General features: G+C 41.4%; 1 protein-coding gene across 1 annotated transcript; it reads left to right on the forward strand.

Moving 5' to 3' along the window:
* The first annotated feature begins 7230 nt into the window (after positions 1-7230).
* On the forward strand, positions 7231-8211 carry LOC130024479 (olfactory receptor 10S1-like). The gene has a single exon (XM_056115239.1). The coding sequence runs from the start codon at positions 7243-7245 to the stop codon at positions 8209-8211; it is 969 nt and encodes a 322-aa protein (XP_055971214.1). The 5' UTR covers positions 7231-7242.
* Positions 8212-14707: the final 6496 nt, after the last annotated feature.

The following is a 14707-nucleotide window of genomic DNA, read 5'->3' on the forward strand; positions in this document are numbered from 1 at the left end:
GCAAAAATATTAACACTAATAAAACCTAATTTATTAATTTTTCTCTGTGGATTCTGCTTTCTGGCTTTGTGTGTAGGAGGTTCTGGGAATTGGGACTGCACCCAGCAACAATCAGGGCACTATTCCTGGCAGTGTTCTGTCAACTATATGTAGCATCAGGAACTAAACCAGGGCCAGCTGTTTAGAAGTATCTTACCTCCTGTTCTATCTCTCAGGTCCCTGCTGAATATAAAATATTTGCCTAAAATACTTTCTTTAGGTAATATGTTTCAGAGGTCAGCACCATAGTATACATAGTATTCATACACGCAGCCAACTGGGGATTGATCCCTGGCAGCCCATATGGGCCCCCAAACCCACCAGGACTGAGCCCTGAGAGCAGACCCAGGAGTAAACAAACATCCCTGCAGGTACACTTAGAGTCTGATACACCAACATTCAAAATAAAAGAAAATCTAGCAACATCTTGCACTAGAAAAAAAGAAAATGTGGGAGAAAGCTGGAGCAACTCAGTGAGGACCAAGGACAAGCTGAAGATGCTCCAAGTGGTCAAATCTAGCACAATCGGAGAAACAAAACAATTCTATGATAACTCGTAGAATAAAATATACATCCATGAGCCCCTACTGATGTAAATAATTGAATATACAAATAATTTATAAAGAAAGTTTTAGTTATAAATCATTTCAATTTATGACAGAAAGGATTGAGGGAAATTTCTAAAAATCATCTTTCAAAATACAAAGAAGTAATAATGCTTGGAGATAAAACACCCAATGTATTCTAAAATCATGATGAATATGGGGTTGGATAGATAGTATAGTGGGCGGGGCACTTCTCTTGCAGTGGTAGACTTGGATTCAATCTCCGTTACCACAGGTGATGCCCCCTGTCCCACCAGGAATGATCCCTGAGTACAAAGTCAAGAGCAAGTCCTGAGTATTGTCAGGTACAAACAGAGGAATAAAAATAAAATTAAATAAAATTTTAAAAAAACAAATCATGCATATAAAAGAAACCATGGAAATTTAAGAGACACATAATAAGCATTTCACAAAGGATATCCCCCAAAGACCCTGATCATAACAAATAACAAGGCACCCTGACATCTTATCTACCCGCTAATAATGACCAGAAAAGGAAATTACATCACTTACGGGGATGTTCTGCCTATATAATCTTCTCAGGAGAAAGCATCAGATCCAAACTGAAAAATGTTCTGAAATCAAAGGGGGTAGAAATCACCGAAACAATCAAGGCAGGGACTAGAAGAAAGACTGAGGGTTACAGCTTAGAGATGATAGAGTTCCTGTGCTGGAACCTGTAATAGGAAATGGAGATTGGGGGAGACTGATGACATTTACATATGGTCACCAGTAATGTCTCCATTCATCCCTGTCACGTGCTAGTGTAGCAGTGTAGCCTGATGGCATATTGGGGGCAATTCAGGGTCAGGGGAATGAGGACCATTATTGTTACTGTTTTTCGCATATCGAGTATGCCACGAGTAGCTTGCCAGGCTCTGCTGTGTGGGCGGGATACTCTGGGTAGCTTGCCAGGCTCTCCAAGAGGGAGAGCAATAAATTCTGCAATAAATATTTTTAAATATTATATAGATGTACATTTTTATTTTTCTAATGTAGAATTGAAGGGAACATTAGATCACAGGGCAAATTCCCATTTATTTTTCCAAGAAGTTGGCAAAGGATTTCCCAAAGTGTGCTTATCACCTTAAGATTCCCAAATGTTTACATTTCACTACATGCAATAATTTGTAACATTTCTTTAAAAAAAATCATATCCAGGCTGGTTGGATGTGGCACAGATACAGAACACATGCTACAGATGTATGATGAAATCATAGCCATCCTTTTGAGTGTAAAGAGCAAACCTCAACCTAATTAGTAGGAAAGCCGCAATACATCTATATAAGCAATGCAAAGGGTACTGACGTATTTACACTGATCTACTAAACATTAGAATAAATATTCTCATAAAGTATTGCACTATCATTATACTTGTTCAAATGGAATTTTCACCAGAAACACATGGGATTTATCACAGAGTTGAATAAACTAAAGAATATGAAGAAATATGGTATTGTCATGCTGCTGCTAAATCATCCCTGGTAACATGGTTTCTGGGCTGAGATCTCTGGAGTCTTCTTAGAACGGGGCTGGGCAGAGTGTCTGCCCTGCCAACAGGTCCAATGGCTCACCCACATCTGACATGCTCCGGCATACAAGTGGTCCAGCTTCACACTTTGACAACAAATCTAGAAGAGATGTCAAGATGCTGAATCATCCCAGTTCCACCATTCCTGATGCATATGGCCACATACATGGCCACACAACACCTCCAAATTTCACAGTACTGACCGCCCAGTAGGACCACAGCGACTTAGGTGGGAGAACTGTATAGAAGCCCTAAACTCAAGGAGCTAAAACAATAATACAGAAGGCTTGACTAGCACCAAACAGTTCAGCCAATCCACAATGACTTTAGTACACTATGATAAGATACATGTCATGACAAGCAACATAAAGTTTTTTTTAAATTTTTATTAGTGAAACACCATGAGGTACAGTTGTAGAATTACAATTTTGTTTTCTTTTTTTTTATTAGTGAAACACCATGAGGTACAGTTATAGATTTACAAATTTTTGTGCTTGGGTTTCGATTATACAATGATCAAGTACCTATCCCTCCACCAGTGCCCATTTCCCACCACCACGGGTTCCAGCATCCCTCCCACCCCCCAAACCCCCCCATTCCACCCTGCCTCTGTGGCAGGGCATTCCCTTTTGTTCTCTCTCTCTCTCCTTTTGGGTCCTGTGGTTTGCAAGAGAGGCATTGAGTGGCAATCATGTTTGGTCTATAGTCTACTTTCAGCATGCATCGCCTATCCTGGGAGGATCCTCCCAACACACTTTACATGGTGTTCCCTTCTCTGTCTGAGCTGCCTTTTCCCCTAGATGGTGTGGCTGGCCTCCAAGCCATGGAGTGAACCTCCTGTACTTATCTCGGCTATTCTTGGGTGTTAGTCTCCTATTTTGTTACTTTATATTCCCTAGATGAATGCAATCTTTCTATGTCTGTTCCTCTCTTTCTGACTCATTTCACTTAGCATGATACTTTCCATGTAAAACCACTTGTATGTAAATTTCATTACTTCATCTTTTCTAACAGCTGCATAGTACTCCATTGTGTAGATGTACTACCAAAGTTTCTTTAACCAGTCATGTGTTCTCGGGCACTCGGGTTTTTTCCAGATTTTGGCTTTTGTGAACAGTGCAGCAATGAACATAGAAGTGCAAATGTCATTTCAACTGTACTTTTTTGCCTCTCTGGGATATATTCCCAGGAGTGGTATTGCTGGGTCAAATGGGAGCTCAATTTCTAATTTTTTGCGAATCATCCATACTGTTTTCCAAGAGGTCTGAACCAGTCGGCATCCCCACCAGCAGTGAAGGAGGGTCCCTTTCTTGCCACATCTGCACCAACACCGGTTGCTTTTGTTCTTTTGGATGTGGGCCAGTCTCTGTGGTGTGAGATGATATCTCATTGTTGTTTTTTGTACCTGCTAAGGGAGAAGATGTGGGGATAGGTGAAAAATTAGGAACAATTGTGAGTTTAAAGAGTGTGAGTGCACAATGATGGCTGAGTACCATTCACTTGGCCAGCCCACAGTGATGGATGAAGGAAGGGGATATGGGGGAATGGAGGACTAGGGTCCCAAGCTGATTGGTAATCAAGGACTATTTATTTATCTTTCTTCTCCTTAGTTTCTCTTACAACTTCACATTCCTGCTTCTTTTTTACAGCGCAATTACTTCTCCCTTTACAGCGTAATTATTTCTTCCTCCACATAGTTAGATTTCTTCCCCTTATGTAATTATTTTTCTTTCTCCCCTATTATAGTGTCGTTATTTTCTGCCCCCCCTCCCTTACATCATAATTATACAGAAATCATGAAGGGTGGTGGTACACATAGGTGGATTTGTCATAACAACAAACAGATGTAAAAGCCCCTCCTCAGGGGAAGTTCTGCTAGGAGATCAACTCAAAGACAAAATCTCACCTGAGAGTTCAGCACCTGAGATTACTAAAAGATCTGCTCAAGGGTAAATCCCATCTGGAGTGTATTACTTTCTCCTTTCCTCAGCTAGAAATCCATTTAAACAATCATAGTAAATTTACTTCTTACTAATATTTCTAATCATTTTGTATAAACACAGTAAGAGATATAGTAAGTTTAAAGGTTGGCTCTTCCTGAAGTTATCTTGGATATCTTGCTATATATATATATATTATATATATATACTACATATATATAATATATATTCCAGAGTCTCCTGCCTCCGCGCCTGGCTGTCCTCATCGGGGCCCCTTGGAGGGGGGCAGGTTAAGTTTCCCTCCCCGCCCCGAGCAGAGCCCAATTAGCCAAAGACCTCAGGAACCAGCCACAACTATGCTGAGACCACTCATCACACGCATGAAGGTACCGGCAGAGGAACAAAAGCATGCGGGTCAAGGGGATGAGATCTCCAAGCCTGCTCGGATCAGGGCTGAGCATCCTCCACCCAGATCCTCCATCTTCCAGTAAGCGGGGGTCACACCCACCAACTGCTCCCCCCCACACACACACCCCACACCGTGTAATCCCATCAACAGCCAAGCCCAGAGACTATAAAACCCAGCTCCGGAAGCATTTGTGGCTGCGCAACATCTTACTATCTCATTCTTGCTTTGGACAACCTAGCAGGCTACCGAATGTAAACTCCCCACACGGTAGAGTCTGGCAAACTCCCCGTGGCATACCCAATATGCCAAATACCAGTAACAATGATGGGTCTCATTCTCCTAACCCTGGAAGAGCCTTGAATGTGGCACTTTTTAGAATCTCAGGGGTAGGATGAAGGAGACGTTACTGGTGCCTGCTCGAGGCAACTGACGAACAACAGGATGATCGTGATCGTGATTCCAGACTACAGTACTCAGGCCATGTTAGTCTTTCCTAACCCTGGCAAGGTTCTTATTCAGTTACTTCTGTTTGGGTCATGACAGAGTTTGTCCCATGACCATGCACTTAACTTATTATACTTCTTATGGCACTTAGCTTGTCCCTTTCCGATGCCAGGTAGCTTACAGCTTGCCCTGGATCCCTCCTTGTCCCTTGCTGGGACCCTACTCTTGGAAGTGCTAGGAAGTAAGGGAAATTGAGGCTTAAGTCAGGTAAATATGACAGATGCCCAGGAGTATATATTATGTGGAGTCAATTTGGAATATATATTATTTGGATTTAATTAACTCCCATGTTACAACGCATAGCATCAACTGCCTTCCTGTGTCTATACAAAAAGGACATTGCTAAACCACACAAAGGACATAAAGAAAAGAGAAGAGCAATATAGCATCATTAGTGCCTGATGGAATTGGGTGTGCCTGAGGAGGACTGTTGTGGGAGTAACTCAATAAACTAAATTCCCAAGGAAAAAGCAAGGAAAAACCAATGTTATTCAGCACACAATGGTGGAGGGAATTGCACACTGGTGGTGGGATTGTGTTGGAACATTGAATACTTGAAACAATTTTTTATGAACAGCTTTATAAACCATGGTTTTTGAATAAAGTTTTAACAGTTTTTAAGAGAAACTTAAAATTATTAACAATGTTCTCCTGTGTGCCCTAAGTAAAATATATCTACCACAAATGATAAATTCTCCTTTTAAATTCAATCAATGAAAAATAGAAAAATTCGGTATTCTGATACGTGTCGTAGAAGTCATAAGAGGTTGGCCAGGGATATAAACTTTAAGTTCGTAGGGAAGAAAATAAATCTGGATCTCAGTTATTTCTGTTCTATTCCAAAAACTTTCATAGGAATTAGAGAACACATGAGAGATTTTCCCTGAGTTCCTCACAGGGAGATGAGACATAAATGTGTGGGTCACTAAGGCAGCACATGCCAAGTATTCAGGACTAAGTCTTATTTAATATTCCACAGAGTTTGAAAATAAATTGGTGTGAGATAAATCATTTTTAGAGGGCGTGTAGAGGAATTACCTTTAATTTAATCAAATATATAGAAGTGTAGAGGCAAATTCTTGCCATGTTCAAAACTGCACTGCTCTGATGAGTTCAAGGTGAGATAACGGTAAGCTAAAGAAGAGGAAGCAAAGAGAATCTTAGGTAAAAGCTATTTCTTTAGGCAACTAAAGGAAATAAAGACTTAGAGAAGGAAAATCAGTATATTTAACACAGATATATTCTCTGCCTTAGCAATGAGAATAGTAGAGAGGAGAAATCAAATGAATGTAAATTGAGGAAGATTGCCAAAGGGGCTTCTAAAATATCATTTCCCGTATGACAGAACTGAGAAATGGGGACACAGAACACCACTGTGAAATTGTAGGTTTAACATATGTAGAGGCAAGTTGAAGTTGTATCCATGGGAAGTGAAGAGGCAGTAGAGGGAAAATGCACTAAGAACTATTGACCAAATACTACAACAAATAAGTAGTCTAAGAAGATAAAGAATTTCAGAGCCAAAATTTTGAGTTTTCAGAGATAAACGAGATAAAAGGCAGGCAACCACCTCCCAAAAGAATGAAAAAAGGATATATAGGAAGAGAAAGAAGCACTGAGCAATTTGTTCTGATAATTACACAACCAACCCCCAAGGACTTTAAGCACTGGAGGGTTGGCTGCTAAGAGGTGAAATTCTAAAGAACTCCCTGAAGGTGGAGAAGGGATGGGATGGCAGGTTTCTAGCTGATGCAACAGCTCACAGCTCCAGACAAGGCTCCCCTGAAGGTAGGAGATAAACCCCATGTTGCAGCAATAAAACCTGATTGGCCCCCACTTGCAGAATGGCACAGCAAAGAAAGGAGAGGTGTTGCAGCAGGGGAATTCATGCACAAAAAACTAGATATTCCAAGAGAGTGAGATTCGTAATCCATACTCATCTTGCCATTACTAAGGTCTTGCATTCCTCCAACAAACCCTCATAGTGCTTTACGTGTCTCACAGAGATTTATGGACACAGACAGATAGATTCCCTGTGAATGGGCAGGAAGGAACACTGGAACAGACCACTCACCAATACCTGGAACCTGCCTGTCTTCCTCCTACTTCTGGGACAAGACCAAAATGACATGCTCCAATAGCTCAGGCTGCTCTCAGTTTACTAAGTAGCAGTGCTGGTCTTGTGCAAAGGCACCAACTAGCCTCAATGTGAGGATGGCCATAAAGACAGAGGAGCCCAACCAGACAGTGGTGAGCTACTTCCTGCTGGAGAGTCTGATGTACACCTCGGAGCATCCTGGTCTCTTCTTCCTCCTCTTCCTCATCACCTACAGCATCACAGTGACTGGGAATCTCCTCATTCTCCTAACCGTGGGCTCTGACCCTCGCCTCTCCTCCCCCATGTACCACTTTCTGGGGCACCTCTCCTTCCTGGATGCATGCCTGTCCACAGTGACAGTTCCCAAGATCATGGCGGGTCTCATCACTCAAGAGGAGATGGTCATCTCCTTCCACGGCTGTGCAGTCCAGCTTTACTGTTTCCACTTCCTGGCCAGCACTGAGTGCTTCCTGTACACTGTCATGGCCTATGATCGCTACCTGGCCATCTGCCAACCCCTGCATTATTCAGTGGCCATGAACAGGCGCATACGCACTGGACTGGCAGGGGCCACTTGGGCCACTGGCGCTATTCACTCCGCCATCCACACCTCCCTCACCTTCCGCCTGCCGTATTGTGGTCCTCACCACATCGCCTACTTCTTCTGTGACATCCCACCTGTGCTGCAGCTGGCCTGTGTAGACACCACCGTGAATGAGCTGGTGGTGCTGGCCAACATTGGCGTGGTGGCCGCACTCTGCCTGATCCTCATTATCACATCCTATGTCTTCATCGTGGGGGCGGTGCTGAAAATCCGCACAGCAGAGGGTCGCCAGCGAGCCTTCTCCACCTGCTCCTCCCACCTCACAGTGGTGCTCCTCTACTACCTGCCACCCATCTCCATCTACCTGCAGCCTAGCGCCAGTGGGCCAGGGGCTGGAGTCCCGGCTGTGTTTTACACGATCGTCACACCCATGCTCAACCCTTTCATCTACACTCTGCGCAACAAGGAGGTCAAGCGGGCTCTGAGAAGACTAGTGTTTCGGGGCTCCCCCGGCTCCCCAGCACGTAGCCCAGCCCCCTGATCATCTGGGTCAGTCTCTCCACTGTCTGCGGGAAAGCTGCTGTCCAACATCAGTACCACAGCAGAACTCCTTCCCTTCCCTCAGGAGCAAATCTGATTCAGCCACCTTTAGCTCTGCCAGGAATGTGTTTCCCTCTCTCCTCATCCCAGTGACTTACCTTTTTGTCATGGTCAACTCTGGTTCTATAAAATCAAGGGACTAGTAATGTCCAGTGAAACATCAAGACAAAAGATCCATGGCTCAGAGGTATGTAAACTGCTCTTCATAGCCTCCTTTATTTTAGTAAATTATTATTTTTTTACAAAAATACTTGTATTACACGTGTAATAATCTTACAATAAGATTAGAGAAAGAAATTACATAAAGAAATTGAAATGCAAAGACTGAAGTTAGTATATTTAATCATCTCCCATAAGAGTACAAAGCACAGTTTTTAGAAGGCTACAAAAATAGAATAAAAGTTTTTTCTCGAGATTATTTGGAAAGTGTCATTATCTTTGGGCTTTGTTTTTCTTTTTTGTCATCACACCTGGCAGTGCTCAGGTCTTACGCCTGCCTCTGCTCTCAGGGATCACCACTGGCAGGGTCCGGTTCATCTGTGGTGAGGGACTGAACTAAGGTCAGTGACATATAAGGCAAGAATCTTACCTACAATCTCTGTGGCCCAGGAATTTCCAATATGCACCATGCTTGCTACCTCTTTACTCTCCTCTTCATCTACAGTACACCCTTATTCTGAGAAGCCACATCTTAAAGTGCATTATCGTAGAGTAACTGAGAAGCCAAAAAATGAAAGGGACATGTAGTCGAATAACCCATTAATACATTACTGGGCAGCAATTCCACGAGCAAAAACATCATTTTGCTCTGGTGATGTCATTGGAGATGGAGAGGAACTTCCCAGAACTAGATGTGAGTTATCTTGAAGGTGAAGGTGTTTGAACTGGAATGGCAACCATAATCGAACCTGCATCACTTGTGCCTGCTGCTCCGTCACTAATATTTCTTCTTAGAACCAAATTTTAAGGCAGATATTATCATTTTCCATTTAAAGTTTACAGGAACCACAGGAGGCAAAGGAACTTTACCAAACTTGCACAACTAGAAATAGTTGCTTGTAGAATTTCAACTCAAACCTACATGATTTCAGATAGAGACCACATGTTTCAATTAAGGAAGAATCCGGGCAGAGAATCTGATCTACTCCTCCTCACTGATGTCTCCCACTGACATCAGAGGTACATAGTCTGAAACTGGAATTGGGAAAAGATAAACCATATTGCCAAGGTACAAAGAAGTGCAAAGAAGAGGCAGCATTCTTCCTAATCTCAGAGCCAACATCCCTTGCCCCGTGTCTCAGAGTTGTTACTGTGTCTGTGGGAAGGTCCAAGCAGCCCAGGTAAACTCATTCTCCCTATCATAGGTGTCAGCATAGGTGGATGATACAATAGCCAAAGTTAGAGAGGGATCTAGGGCTGAAGTGACTGCTGGAGTCTAGTACATTCCCTTAGCTTGCCAAAAGACTGCTTCCTGAAAGTGGTAGAATAAATAATGGGAGAAGATTGGACAATGAAAACCCAGCCTCTTATTCTTCCCTTTTCAATTTTGGCCTCAACACTTTACTATCTCTCTGTCCAGTAAGAATCCTTCACTCTCACACTCTGTTCCTTCATCTTCCCATCTGGCTAAATGGGCTCTCCATCACATTGGTTTATTGATGGGCATCATACTGGTATCAGCAGATGCCCTGCCTTCAATTGCTAGGGAATGTCACATTTTTATGACTGGATTGTATAAGAACTACTAAGGCAGAACCCCTTATACTTCTTAATGTGTTTCAATCAAAGGCAGAATCAACAAAACATTTCAAGATCCAGAATTAAAACAAGACTCATACAGATTCTTCACAAAGGTAATCAAGTCCAAAAATACTGATTTTTATCTGGTATGGGAAGAAGAAAAATTGGGATAAAAGTGGTTTTTCCTCTCTCAGATATGTCTGTCTTTGTGTTTGAATTTTTAATTTGGGAACTTCAGAGCAACTACATGAGGCAGTTTGTCCAAGAAGGTTGTAGGAATGTCTGAGGCTGGGAATCATGTTCAAGAACCATCTTTACTACTCTTTGGTAGAACAAAACAGGGAACACCTTAAAAGCTTACAAAATTCCCTGTCTTTCTATGAGTTTTTAAAGAAAACATGAGGGGCTGGAGAGATAGAACAGTGGGTAGGGTATTTGCCTTGCATGCGACTGACCTGGATTCGATTCCCAGCATCCCATATGGTCCCCTGAGCACCGCCAGGAGTAACTCCTAAGTGCAGAGCCAGAAGTAACCCCTGTGCATCGCCAGGTGTGACACAAAAAAGCAAAAAAAGAAAAAAAATAAAGAAAACATTATGAGAGGTTGAGAATTCCCTAATGCCTGAAGGCTGAGATCATTATAATTTTTAAAAAATAATTTTGGGGGTCACTGGAACTATACTTGGCAATGCCTGAGGTGTGGTGTGTGTGCTCGATCAAGCATGGGCCCTGTACATCCCAGGCATATGCTCCACGCCTTTGATCATATATCTAACTGCAACAGAAAAAATGTTAATACTAATAAAGTCTAATTTATTAACTTTTTCTTTTGTAGAGCGTTCTTTGTGTGTTGCGTGGGAGTGTGTGTATGTGTATGTGTGTGTATTTTAAGGGGCGGGAGCTGCAGGGAATTGGAGTCACACCTAGAAATACTCAGGCACTATTACTGGCAGTGTTCAATTATATGTAGCAAAAGGGAATGAAACAGGGCCAGTCATATACAAGTGTCCTACTTCCTGTTCTATCTTTAAAGCCCCCAATTGTATGTAAAATATTTGCCTGAAATATTTTCTTTAGATAATATATTTCAGGAGTCAGCACCACAGTATAGCAGGTATGGCACTTGCTTTGCACACAGCCATCCGAGGTTCAATCTCTGGTACCCCATATGGTCCCCCAAGCTCACCAAGCCCACCAGGACTGATCACTGAGAGCAGAGCCAGGAGTAAACCCTGAGCAATGATGGATGTGGCCCCAAAACCAAAACAAAGAATATATTTCATAGCTAGCTTCTCTTATCTGTGTCCAGAGTTTTGTAATGTTAGATTTTACATGTAAATTTATGATGACTTTTAAGTTAAATTCTGCAAAAGATGCCTGGTAGTAATCAAAATAGTTTTCTATTTTTTTGCAAATTGATATTTGGTAGACACAGGAGATATTTGTTAGGAAGACTATCCTTCCTCTATTGGATGCTTTGGAAAAAATTATCTGACTACTTATGCTTGGGTTTACTTATGAGCAATATATTTTGCTATTTCTTGATCCCAATAGCAAAGTCTATAAAAACAGAGTTGCATATAAGGGCCTAAGTTCAGAACTGGAGAGAGATCCATAAGTTGGGCACATGCCAGCTCAACCTCTGGATCCAAAGGGTTCCCCCCTGTTGCACCAAGTTTTCATGGGCGGCAGCAGTGCCCACCGTGTCCCAAAACACAAAAATGTAAAGGATGAAATGTCTTAAAATCAAGTATACATAATCTATCTTTATCTCTCCTGTTTAAAATTATTTAGGATTTTGAGGTCCTCTTTAATCCTGCACAAATTCTAAAAACCCCATGTCAGTTTATACCAAAAGTTCAGCTGCGATTTTTAGACTGTTCTGACGATGTAACTCAATATAAAGTTAATCACAACTGAAATATATCAGGGACAAACTTTTGAGACAGGCAATATCTGGACAGGGCCACTTGATTTGATATTCAGAGGAATATACCAGTGAAAAGGTTACAAAAGGTTACCTACCATATCATACCATTTCCATAATATTCTTAAAATCACAAAATGATGAATGAATCAGATGCTAGGTGCCAACAAGAAGGAACTGAGAGAGGGAGATAGGGATGGGTATAAATGAAAAATGTTAGAACCTTGGATGTGATATTACATTATTATTATTATTATTGTGAGATGTTATCAAGAAACTGAATTGACAACTAGCAGGATCTCTATAACTCTCTATTACAATTACATTAAAGTCTTAATTACATCAAAATGGAAACTTTAAAAGCTATCAGAGAAGGGTTATGCAAAAGTAAGTAGCTACACAAGAGAAAATGGCTTCAGCAATATTATCACTCTCATGTTGAAAGCTGATAAAAATGTTCCACTAATAAACTTTAACTGCTGTCACTACAGTTTTAACTTGAGACAGCTAAGTTTTCTATTACCATAGAGAGACGAAACAGCAACCCAAAAGTAGGACAAGGCAAATCATACACAGTGACCATTGAAGAATAAAAGAAGCGGGGCAGAGCTGGGAGAGAGCTCCACGGGTCATAGCGTCTGCCGGGCTTGTTGAAGCCCAAGGTCCAGAGCCCAGTCAGAGCTCATCCTCAGTCTCTCAGGCTGAGTCTCTCAGGAGTGGTCCCAGGACCATCTGAGCACTGTTTGAGAGCCTCCTCCCAATTATTTATTTATTTATTATTAGTGAAACGGCCGCGCGACATCTTATTATCTTATTATCTTATTTTTCCTTTGGAGAACCTGGCAGGCTACCAAAAGTATCCTTCCCGCACGGCAGAGTCTGGCAAACTTCCCGTTTGGTACTCAATATGCCAAATACCAGTAACAATGATGGGTCTCATTCTCCTAATCCTGAAAGAGCATTGAAATGGCTCTTTTAAAATCTCAGGGCTAGGAAGAAGGAGACGTTACTGGTGCCTGCTCGAGGAAATCGAAGAACAACAGGATGATCGTGATTGTGATTAGTGAAACACCATGAGGTACAGTTGTAGCCTTACAAACTTTCTCCTCATAATTTTTTAATAAAGCATCTTATGTTTCATTTAAAAGAAGGCAGACTTAGGGCTGAAGTGATAGCACAGAGGGTAGGGCATTTGCCTTGCACATGGCCAACCCGGGTTCGATTCCCAGCATCCCATATGGTCCCCTGACACTGCCAGGAGTAATTCCTGAGTGCAGAGCCAGGAATAAAACCTGTGCATCTTAGAATGTGACCCAAAAAACAACAACAACAATAAAGACAGACTTAGATAAAAGCAAACAGAGCCTCAGAGACCTATGGAACAACAACAAATGTAATATTTTTGTTTCTGGTTCTCAGAAGGCAAAGAGAAGTGTAAGGCTTCAAGTTATATTTGCAACAGAATAACTGAAATTTTCTAAAATCCAATGAAACACATTGCCAACATCAAACAGAATAATCCCACGAAAACCCATGCCACCACCCCACAACAACCCAACTTCTGGAAACTGAAAACAACAGAGATGCTCCTGAGGCTTGAAGAATTGACAAAGATCCTTCGGGACAACCAGGATTGGATGGCAAGAAGGAATTCTTTCCTGAAGCCCAGGAGGGAAGAGGAAGGCTCAGAGCAGCACATGGTAAATGAACGTCAGGATAGGAGATGTGTAGTGAAAGTAGATAAAGGACCAAATGTGATAACCTCTCAGTATCTGTATTGCAAACCATAATGCCCCAAAGTAAAGAGAGAGTATGGGGGAACTTTTCTGCCATGGAGGCAGAGGGAGGGTGGGAGAAGGGGGTATACTGAGGAGATTGGTGGTGGGAAATGTGCACTGGTGGAGGGATGGGTGTTTGATTATTGTATGATTATAACTCACATATGAAAGCTTGTAACTGTATCTCACAGTGATTCAATGTTAAAAAATAATAATAATAAATCATACAAACTAAAGTTTTAAATGCGGCATATTCATTTTAAGACAGTTAATTTTAAATCAATTCTTTACCAGATACATATTTTGAAAGTGTTATTTTCTTTGTCGGCTTCTGACATGACTTTTCTTTTTAATTATTTTACAATGTAATATTGAGGAAATAAATAAGAAAACAGACACAATATTTAAACAGATATTTCATTTTAAAAATATATACAGATGAATAAAAAGCATATGATTAAGGACATAAAAATGAAGCCTCTTGAAACAGCTTGGCAGTTTCATAAAAAGTTAAATATAAATTTTTCATGTGACACGGCAACTTTATTCCTCATGGCTATGTTTTTACTCCTTTTACTTCCTTAACTCAGAAGCACAGAAGTGTTTACCACTGTATTAATCAACACTGCCCATTGGGGGCTAGGTTGATTAGATGTCTGTACACACGATAGTCCAGACCTTATAGAACAATTAATCTAAAACCAATCTTAGACCTAAATCACAGACCACAGACTTTTAGAAAAAAATATGAGAAAATTCCTTGGGACTTTAGGAAAAATGTTCTTAAATGTGACATTAAACACTCAGTCCAAAATAAAAATGAGACATTAGAATTGATTGAAATTAAGAATCTCTATTCTTTGAAAAGGACTATAGTGATAGCACAATGGGGAGGGTGTTTGCCTTGCATGTGGCCAACCCAGTTTCTACTCTTTTTCCCTCTCAGAGAGGCCAGCAAGCTACTGAGAGTATCCTGCCCGCATGGCAGAGCC

This window comes from Sorex fumeus, unplaced genomic scaffold (assembly GCF_029834395.1).
Source record: "Sorex fumeus unplaced genomic scaffold, SorFum_2.1 ptg000028l, whole genome shotgun sequence".
Classification (NCBI taxonomy): Eukaryota; Metazoa; Chordata; class Mammalia; order Eulipotyphla; family Soricidae; genus Sorex; species Sorex fumeus.

Bases quoted from the DNA above. Each gene is read 5' to 3' on its own strand.
- LOC130024479 (XM_056115239.1), top strand. From the start codon at position 7,243: ATGGCCATAAAGACAGAGGAGCCCAACCAGACAGTGGTGAGCTACTTC.